This window comes from Callionymus lyra, chromosome 11 (genome assembly GCF_982586985.1).
Source record: "Callionymus lyra chromosome 11, fCalLyr1.hap1.1, whole genome shotgun sequence".
In the NCBI taxonomy this organism is placed as follows: Eukaryota; Metazoa; Chordata; class Actinopteri; order Syngnathiformes; family Callionymidae; genus Callionymus; species Callionymus lyra.
The window spans coordinates 20,243,555-20,254,199 of record NC_141828.1 but is presented as its reverse complement, the minus strand read 5'-3'; the positions used below and the strand labels follow the sequence as shown (position 1 = coordinate 20,254,199).

The following is a 10,645-nucleotide window of genomic DNA, read 5'->3' as shown; positions in this document are numbered from 1 at the left end:
CATTTCACATTTGGCCGCCACTTATTTTCACTTTAATCAAATTTTGATCCTCCTCGAAAAAGGTTTTGACAAACCTTTTACTCTCTCAACATGTCTCGTGGGACTTTAAGTAGCAGAATCACAGCATCAACACTCTGGCTAACTGTCACAAAAAAAGTCTCTTTTCATCATCAATGGGGTCCTTATCATCATCATCTATATGTATCACATGAGTGGAGCTGGCACGCGTGAAGGATGTCGCCGAGCTACCTTCCACCTCCTGATGCCTGGATCTGTAAACAAAGACATTACCTGAGTCACAACGCCAGGGCCTTGATGTTGCTTTTTCATTTAACCGGGGTATCGGGCTGAAAGGACGGTAATCTTCCTGCCATCTTTTAATCTAAACAGCTGTAATTACAGGCGCTGAGGTGTATTTGGGGCGGATACATAGCTTTCACATTAGAGCACTTATTATTCAACAGCCAGGAAACCGCGTCAGTCTCTCCATACGGAACCAAAATACTTTTTTTGCTTTCAAGTTATACCACCTCAACGTCCCGTGAACTCATGTGTAGATTGAAGAAGGTGAAGTAATTAGAGGCCGCGGCGTAGATAGCTAGCTATCCGGCCCGTGTAACATGAAGGCAGGCGAGATATAATTAAAAACTAGCCATTCAGACCAAAGGTTTAGGCGGCAGAGAATTTAACAGGACAAACACTTCTTACTTTGTTATTACCATTTCCCGGTTATCATTTGATTAAAAACAAAAAAAAAGGGCAGCATCCTGTCCTGCGTTTAATGTTCTCAGAGCGATGTAACCTTGATGATCTCAGCAGGCTGTTTGGCGCCTCGGAGATGTTGTTGCTGACACGTACGTAAACATTTCCCACTGTGATGCTCTTAATAAACCACTTTACTGCCTCATTTCCATATGAATGTCTCATTTGAGGAGAGACTTTGAAATCCAAATGCTTTCTTTTTTTCTTTTTCTTTTACAGCGTCAGGACAACAGGAGTCGACTGAAAACGATCCTGAGTTAAAGTCAGGACAGAGTTGTTGATAAAAGGTGTGACAACCAGGAGTAGATGTTAGTCTTACATCTCAAGTGAGCTTCAGGTAACCTGGTAACCAACCATACATTTTTAATCCTTTAATTCCCAGCAAATTTAACAAATACTTTGTTTTTTTAATAGAATGACGAGCAAACAATTGTTTCAAATAAATTTAAAAAAAAAACATTTTTAATTTAAGTGATTACTAATGTTTAATTTAATGCTGGTATCACTTTTAAGTCACTAGTTTAAAGCGTAGTATGACCGAGTAACCGCTATAAGACGATTCACAGACTCACAATCTTGCAGGTAAAGAGGTTTTTTTAGGGGACAAATCGCTCCACAGGAAGTCAAAGTGAACCAGGAACTCTATAAACCTTTTTGTTTATTCCTCTACAGCAACTAAATTTAATAATATGCGTGAACAATAACTACTTATCACTTTAAACCACTGGTCCTCAACCCCAGGCCATACAGAAAGAAAGAAAGAAATATATATATATTTTATATGACTGCCTAAAAGGATTTTTATTTAGAAAACAAATAACAGATTTTCTTCTGAAATAACATAAGTGTGTGAATCCTGACTAGGTGAAAAAGACTGAAACACAAAAAGTTCTGAGTCCTCATTCCGTATAAATAATGCTCAAACACAAACATGCTCACACATTGGCACAAAGTCTCTAAAAGCTAGAAGACACACACTTACAGAACACCATCAAAAGCGTACAATCAAATATAAATAGGTGCAAATACACAAAGCTAGTCCAGCGCTCTTATTGATTCAGAGTAATGATGTTTTTTCATACATTTAATTGCAGTTTTTTGCATTGTGTATTGAATTTTTTACTTTTTTTCTATCTAAAAATCGGTCCGCAGTACAGAAGAGGCTAAGGACCCCTGCTTTAAACCATCATTTCTTACAAACATTTCTTACAAACACAAGTCAAAATGTTTATTTTCTAAAATAAACTTTCAAATATGATGACACATTGTGTGTTTTAATCAATCCTGGTCTTACCCAGCGTCACACTGTGACACAAAATGCTACAAAGTATGCAATCACATACTTTAAGCACACACTATGTGTACTTATCCAGGATGTTGTTGCTCAAGTTACTCCTACAACTCATAAAATATATACACAAAAGTCCACCACTAAAGTAGCGGTGTTTTTGGTTTAGATGTCGTTGATTCTCATTATAAAGCAACACAAAAGTCATTAAGTCATAAATCAAGGGTCTCAAACACCATGATCGAGAAACTTTAAAGTAAATATTTACTGTAAATGTTTTAAAGTAAAATGAGATGTGAAATGAAAACAAAATGTTCAAGACAGACTCTCGATAAAGTTGAATTCCGAAATAAGATCCATTGTTGTTGTCAGCCAGAAAAGAGAGCGAGAGGTCAGGTTGATAGAGTGGCGTTTAATAAAAACAAATATATTCACATTTTCCATATAGATCATTTCTTATAAAACAATATATGTAACACATGTACAATGCATGCAGCACCACATCCGTGTAATACTGGTGTTGACACGTCTCCATTGTCCACTAAGTGCCACCTCCACGTAACTATGTACAAAACAGTAATTTACTGCAATAACTGAGACTTGAAGTTCCATAAAAAGAGAAACAAAGCAGCTCCGACGACTTGAATCGATCTGGCCAAGAACTCTGAAGTGTCACTTCCTAACTTCCGACTCCACACCGGGAATCGGATCAGTCTGTGTTGCACTGTTGCATCCCTCGGGGTGTATCGCCTTTCCCCGGGAATGGTTTATATCCTTCCTGGTGCTGTGATGGTGTCAGCGAGTATCTCAGGAAAGAATGTCTTCGGTGTCTTGTGTGTGTGTGTGTCTGTGTCTGTGTGTGTATGTGTGTGTGTCAGCATCTTTTGGTTGTGTGTCCCAAGTCAGCGTCTCTGACAGGTGTGTAGGTTCCGGGCTGCAGTCCTGCTGACTATGTGGTCTCGCTCTCCCTTCTCCGGTCTGCAGGCCAGACCGTCGCCGCAGTCGCAGCGCTGGAACAGCTCCAGTCCGTGGGTGCCTTTCCTGCGGTGGCGGGTGCACACCTGGCCCTCGGTCAGCACCGGCTTGCAGATGCGGGACCAGAAGTGTCTGGCGCAGCAGAGGCCTTCGGAACAGTCTGTGGACCTCAGGCAGGTATCTCCCTCTTGACCTGAGAACAAGAAGAAAATAATTATTTAACCATCACGATTAAAATCTTAGATTCATTCATTATCCAGTTGGTAACTCACCTTTGACTGAATGAGGCTGGTGATGGACAGTTGGGGGCCTCTTGAAATGATGCTCCATGGTGTTGTTGTGAATGTGCCACCCTGGCTCAGCTCCATCCGCGTCATTGGCCTGACAGACACCTGGAATCAGGAGAGAAGTTGCGTTATTTTGGTGTCATTTACGCACACGTTTTATCATTTAAAAAAAAAAAAAGAACATCCGCTCACCGTTGCTGCAGCGGTTCCCTGCGCAACACATCGAGTCCCTTGCGCATCTTTTCCTGGTCTTACGGCAGGGCAGACAGGCTCCCCGGGAGTCGTTGCAGAACTCATCTGCTCCACACTCTTCATCCTCGGTGCAAAAGCCCAATTGCTGCGTAAAAGAAGACAATCACGTCAGGAAAAAACGTCTCGAGAAGGCGTGCGTAAAAACGCCGTTACGCACGGAGAGGGTTCATACCTGCAAGGTGTCCGCCGGAGATTTGTGAGCGATGCTGCCCGCAGGAGAGGTGCGAGGGCTCGGGCTGACACTAGCGGTGCCCCCTTTGGCACCGGCACCAACCGGGGGGCTCTTGATCAGGTTGGAGTTCTTTAAAAGCGTCGCTGCGTAAACTTCTCCAAAGTATCCAAACAGCGAGAGATAAAGAGCCATGAAGCATCGCGCCGAGAGCATCATGATGAGTGACAGCAATCCCTGGATGGAGTGGAGGAGAAAGAAAAGAAAAGTCCAAAAGTTTTTCTCGAAATCCACAAGTTTCCCAGAGGAGCGATGCTTGGAGGACTAGTGCCCCAGCAGTCCCGGGATCATCTCTTTATACTTGCGGGCCTGTTTGTCTTCCCGCCCCCTCTCTGTGCACAACAAAGGCGGAGGCAGGAATTTCAAAGAGAGACCCACTGTACGGAAATGGCCACCTATTCTGTATCCACCACGTTTTACTCTGTTTTTTTTTTGTAATGATAATGATTTACAAACTTCCATTATTTTATTCTTATTATGGTAACTGCATGTATGAGTGAGCGAGGGGCCACAAATAAATAAATCATCAATTAACGTCCAACTGTTATAATAAATGTATATTTAAAGTTAAATAAAAAGCGTTGGAATTTTCTTTTTTAAAATGTTTTAAATGTAGAATAAGTTTCGAGATAAAGCTCACAGATAATATTTGGATATAGAACATTCCATGGATCATCTTGTGTATGTTTATTAAACACATAGTTTATCAAATGTTTTAAAAGTAAATTATATTAAATTATAATTAAATTATATTTTAATTGCTTAAGTTTAGCACTTTTTCAATCACTTGTCGATTGTTTTAATATATATTTGAAACTTTTGCTGACTCCCAAAAGTATTTCACTTCTTTCTTTTTCCATCATATAATGAAAGAAATGCAATTGCTTATTTTGTGTTTTATCTTGTTGCATTATTTAAATATGTACTGTCACCACCAAAACAACACTGGCAATAAAAATGTCCGATTCTGATTATTTATTTATTTTATTCTTGCAGATATTCCTAAAAAGGAAACTTAAAATATGGCATTTAAAATTGAACGAGAGATACTGTAGTGTCATATATAATGCTTTGTTGTAACATCACCTAGTCTGTCAGTTGTGTAGTTAACATTTGTTTTTTGGTGTGTGTTTTATTTCACACAGCACAATAGCTGGCGTGATTCATCACAAACTCCATCAGGGGCGAAGCTGTTTGGTGTGTTGTCCTCTGACATTTAAAGCCCCTTTGGCTGCGAGGACTTGCGATTGAAGTCACTTGCGTCGATTAACCGGCTGCTTCATTTGATCCCTGTGATGGCAAAGGCAGCAATTATCCTCCCAAGTGTGCTTGCTTACACCAGAGGCGGACATCAATGTGTAGGATATGCAGACCATTAAGGGGTGTGAAAAGTTTACCGAATTAATAGACTTCCGTGGCGAGGCCTTTCAGGCTCGACTGGCACTTTGAGATTAAAGGAAGCTCTGATGTGTCCTGAAGCCCGGTGACCCTGCACTGGAGGGATCTTTGGCCAGGAGGAGTGTATTTGACAGGAAATTTGTCAGCCACGCCAAATCATGACGCCGTTTATCCACTTAACAGGTGATCAAAGAGAGGAATCCAAAGCGTATTGAAGGTAGACTTGCTGTGATAAGACGCTCGGATGATGATGAAACTGATTCAAAGTTGGCGTAATAGGAGGATTTCCACCTAGAAATCTGAGTTTATTTTAAGAGGAGACGATGTAAAGTGACGAACAAGTGGTTTAAGATAATAATTATCTTTTAAAAAAGTAATAATTCTGCTGCGTTTTTATCTTAAGTATATTAAAATAGTCTAAATCTAATCGGACTTTCTTGCTTTTACGCACGAAAATAAGTATTTTATTTCCCAATTAACGAGACATTAGGGATCCAACCTACATTTTTCTTTCAGTATACTTTCTTATATGTGGTTTATGTTCGACAAATTGTCCTTTTAAAATAAACTGAACTGAACAAACAAGCAAATAAAGGATAACGTTTGATCAAAGGGAAAAAAATGTTGACTCAAGTTTTTTTTTTAAGCTGATGAAGTCTTTTGTTTTTAATTCCTGAACACGGATGGTATTTAAATCAATTTAAATGACATTAGTCCTGTAGTTATTTTCTATTTGGCACTCTGTGGCGACATGTGGAAACGTCTTTATTTCACTTTGGAATGGAATTCGACTTGGAAAAATAAGCCTCGCTGGCCAAAACGAAACCTTCCATCCAACCAAACACTCATTTGAGTGTTATTGTCATTAGAAAAGTGTGTGTGTTTAAGATGCACATGGAAATCTTTTAAACTGCATTTAAATAATGTTTCCACATAATGATGATTTTGACACAAAACTACTACTGTTGGCAGGATGCGCCGTGCGTAATGGAGACTTGGAGCTCCCCTTCTCTCGCTCCGCTTCAGGGACTTTGACGTCACCTGCGGGTCCGGGAGCGTGCATGTGTGCATCCAGACACCACGTCCGTGCACACCTGACGCGCACAAAGTGTCGCTTTTATCTGCACGTCAGCGTTGGCGAAGGTGAAGCTCCTTTGATCCGCTTTGATCTCAAGTGTCACTGCGTTGTTGTGGCTCAACGCTTTCTCATGTCCCCCCCCCCCAAAAAAAACTGCGAATACAGACGCTGAATCATCCTCGCTAAGTGGATGACATGAGCCTGAAAAAAAAAGACTGATCAGGACGTGGGACGACTTTTTTTTCACATCGAGCCCGAGCCGTGCGTCTGGATGATCTGCAGCGGTCTCTGGTGGCGGTCTGTAGTACTACATAGGTGATTATCTTCCCTCTTTAACCTGAATATCCATTTAAAACCCTCACATATGCAGTTAGATCATAATAAAGTGTGGATTTATGCTCATAAAATAGTGCCAAAAAAGCAGGAGAATCAACCTAGAATTACCTTGTTAACTTGTATTGCCCTTTCAAAAAGAAGATTTACCTCTAATAAGGTTTAGACAAGTATGACTTTTAACTTATTTTACTACTTATAATAATTGACCCGTCTGTGTTGTACTGCTGTTCACTTCATTTTCTGAGGATACTGTGTTGTTCTCAGTTTTATCTTGACCTTTAAAGTATATACTTTATTGAATATTGTTTCGATTGTTTAAGCTCATTGTGACCCTGGTCTGGAAAAGCGCTCTATAAATACAAATTACTTTCTTACTTACTTATATTTTTTATTGAGTTTTGTTTTGATTGTTGGTCTGGAAAAGCACTCTACAAATATAATTGGCTTACTTGTAAGTATGTGACTGATCCAGACCTGGCTCCTGCAAAGGTTTGAGGGATGCCATCTTCTTTGGCTTTGATGTCATTTAAAAACAAAAACAAACAGTGTCTTTGTGATAGCCAGAACCAAAGGTTTGACATGGTGCCTTGCAAAACTGCCTGATCAATATTTTTACATGAATAAACTCTTTTGTGGTTTAACATAAATATTAATAATGTAAATTTGGTTTACAAAAAAAATAAAATATTAAATGTATATGTTGGATGCTAATCCTATTTCAGAAACATTTATCAGAATCAGAAACTTGTAAACACAACAACATTTTTTGTGTGTGCTGGCATTGCATAAAATAATAAATAGTATGAAAATTAAATAATGAATATACATTTAATAAAATTCATTACATTTTATTAAATCATACTCCAGACACTATTGCTTAAATCTTCATGTCCTTAATTTTGTCCTCTTAGTCACTTTATATAACTTATATTCTAAATGATAATATTATTATAATTGCTGATGTGTTTGTGTGTGTTTTAAAATTGTCTGTTAAACTATATGTAGAGCTCACTTCATTGATCTTCAGAAAAAAAAATTAACTTCATTTCTAGAAAAAAATAAAATAAACAGACCTAAAATCCTTAAAAATAAAAATGTTAGGCACAAAGAACAATAATCTGTACATAGACCTTTAATGGCTCGACCTCTATACGTAGGTCAACGCTATGACTGAACATCAAACAGGACTTAAATGTAAAAAAGATAGATATTTAATGTAAATCATCAAAAGTGTGTTTATGGTGATTAACCTCAATTTACATGGTCACCACTAGAGGGGATGGATGAAGGTTGGATGCTCGATATGATCCGTTTGAACAAACGGTGAAAGTGTCTACACGTCCATTAATGTTGTATTTACTAACTTTTTATACCAGAGAATACTATTCTTGAACCACATGTGTGATGAGGATTATATAAATTGTATCTGTATGTATGTATTTGGTTTGGTATTGCATAGATCCTTAATTTTCATCTAATTTTATTTGTATTTCTTTTATTTTAATTTGTCATTTGTGATCATTTTCATGTCAACAATAATGGCTACACATCTGGATCGAAAGACTCACAAAAACACAAATGCAGAAATGTATATATTTTCTATATTAATTTTCAAATATGTTTTTTCATTGAATTTCGAGTTCGCTGTTGAGAAGCCGTGGAAGCCAGTTCTGAATCTCTACTGCCACCTGCTGTACCATCGCGGTCATATGAATTTGCCTGTATATGACGTCACTGTTTTAGTAGCTAAAGCAAGGTTTTGATGTTGGCTAGTCACAAGAGTTCTTGATCAGATTATTTAGATAAATAAAGCCATGAAAAAGAGACAAACAGCACTGAAAAGTATTGTTTTTACTCTATAATTTTAAAAATCTTACACTCTGCAAAATCAATTTACAGCAGGAAAAAACAAAACAAAGACACAAGGCAAACATGTGGTAACATTTTTTTGTTAGAATGCGGTCGATATAAGACTGAAAACCAGTGGGTTGTAAAGTGGGTTACATAAGGCTGTGTGATAAACATGATCTGCCCTTGACACAGTGCACTTCGCACACCGTCTTCTGACTGCAGTTCGTCTGGATTTGAAGAGTGAAACCCAAGCTCATGTAGCTTCATCGTCTGAAGGATTGTCACCAGCGATAAACAAAATCCACGTCCACACTACCATGTTTGAACTTTCAAAACAAATCACTCATCCGTTGAGAGGTTTGAGTCATAGAGCGACTGCTAGCTAACTCCATTTTCAGTGAAGAACTTGTGAATTTATTCAAGAACCAATATCACTAGAACCGTCTTCATGGTAACTAATACTTGGTTCTTGCACAACTTTTTCACAGTTTTCAGTTGACAAAACTCTCTTGCAAAACATCTAAGGCAAGTAAAATATTCTTTTTCATCACTTCCAAATACTAATGTCATGAATTTAATCAATTAAGTCAATCAAGTTTCCATTACTGTATTTTTAAACAACTTATGGCACATTCTGGGTTATTAATTTGCTTTTTTCTATGCATATTTTAAGAATCAATTTAACTTTGATTAATTGGCTTCATTGACATCATTATTTTATATTGAAAACCTATTTTTTCTGCTTTCCAAGCTTTAAAATCATACCAAACTTTTATTAAATCGGGGAAATATTAAGCAATTTATGACGCTTTGAAAGTGTAATTTAACGAAAAGATCACACCCTAATGTATTGAAGCCTTTTGTCTTTTAAAGGAGGTTGACCAGAAGTTAGTTCAATTTCACCGTTTTTAATTAATCCATAACTTTCTTTACATTTATCACAGGAAAGTGATACTTATATCACTGGAATCGTCTTTATAAGACCTGTCTAATAATTCTGGTTTCAGATAAATCAATTAATCTTTAAACCTTTGCACACTAGATGGCAATATTATCTAATAAAGACAAATCCTATATTAAATATTCCCATCTTTGGTCTTCAATTGAAATCACTTGTGTTAACAAAATACATTTCTTCATCTTCAGGAAGAGCTAAAGAAGCTTCTCTTAAATCCTAATAATCTTTGTTGTTTAAAGAAAAGGTTGACATTGTTTTAAGTTGGTGTTTTTTTTCAACCTTCACTTTATACGACGAACCTGGATTTATACAACCGGGCTTTGAGTTGTAAAACTCAAAAATAGTAGTGTGGACGTAAAAGTTCTTGTTTTTTTTAAGTGAAACACTCAAACTGCAAATCATTCCTACCCTCTCTTAAAATCCACTGTCGGACCTGAAGTGTCTCGGCAGAGAGAAAAGCACGTCCTTGCAGCCGTCGCACTCGTGAAACGTCTCAAGTACCGACGATTCAATACATATTTCTTCAAAATCATGGATCAGGAAAAGCAGCCGTCTACAGATTTGAGGTGTTTATGTGTTCATGCAGCATCAATAAGGTCAGACGATGGATTTTTTTTTCTTCTTTTATGCCATTGAAATAAGGCACTTACACTTCTTCTGATTTTATACTCTGATTTATGAAGGCGACGATGCTGGCAGACAAACGACACACTTAACCACCCTTGGCGGGTAGTTTTGGAAGTTTTGAATGAAAAGCGGTTCATGTTCTAAGAAAGAAAAAATGATGGTTCATTTTCAAATATAAGAAATGTTGCTTTTTTTGAAGCCATGATTTTATTCAATCTAAGTAGTTTAAGCTTCGTCTCATTATAAAAATGACTCGTAGGAGAAGAAACTTCATAAATAAAGTTTAGGGGATTTCATGTTTTTTATGTTTGTGTTTCTTATGTGTTTAAAATCTTGAACAAGACTTTTTCTTAAGGGCAACTCTTGCCTTGGTTGAAAAAAAGTAGCAGTTTTTATGCAGCCTATGTTTCAAATTGTATTCTATAACTAGATGATTAAAGAATACTCATTTTAAAATTAAACTTCTTTTTTTTTAAGTCACAATGAAACAGGCTTTTAACAACAAGTTCCCATGAATTGAAGCTGCTTAGTGTTGATGCTAATTCTAAATACTGAAAAATCTCCTCCTCATTGTCTCAATTTCAACAAATCCTGTCATTTCAAC

The 10,645-nt window shown here is 37.5% G+C and overlaps 1 protein-coding gene across 1 annotated transcript; it reads right to left on the bottom strand.

Moving 5' to 3' along the window:
- Positions 1 to 2,442: 2,442 nt before the first annotated feature.
- LOC148069570 (dickkopf-related protein 1-like) lies at positions 2,443 to 4,070 on the bottom strand. Its single transcript, XM_087802481.1, has 4 exons — positions 3,737 to 4,070; positions 3,505 to 3,649; positions 3,298 to 3,417; positions 2,443 to 3,218 (listed from the first exon to the last, which is right to left on the bottom strand). The coding sequence occupies exons 1-4, from the start codon at positions 3,950 to 3,952 to the stop codon at positions 2,953 to 2,955; spliced, it is 747 nt and encodes a 248-aa protein (XP_087658607.1). The 5' UTR covers positions 3,953 to 4,070; the 3' UTR covers positions 2,443 to 2,952.
- Between the last annotated feature and the right edge of the window lie 6,575 nt (positions 4,071 to 10,645).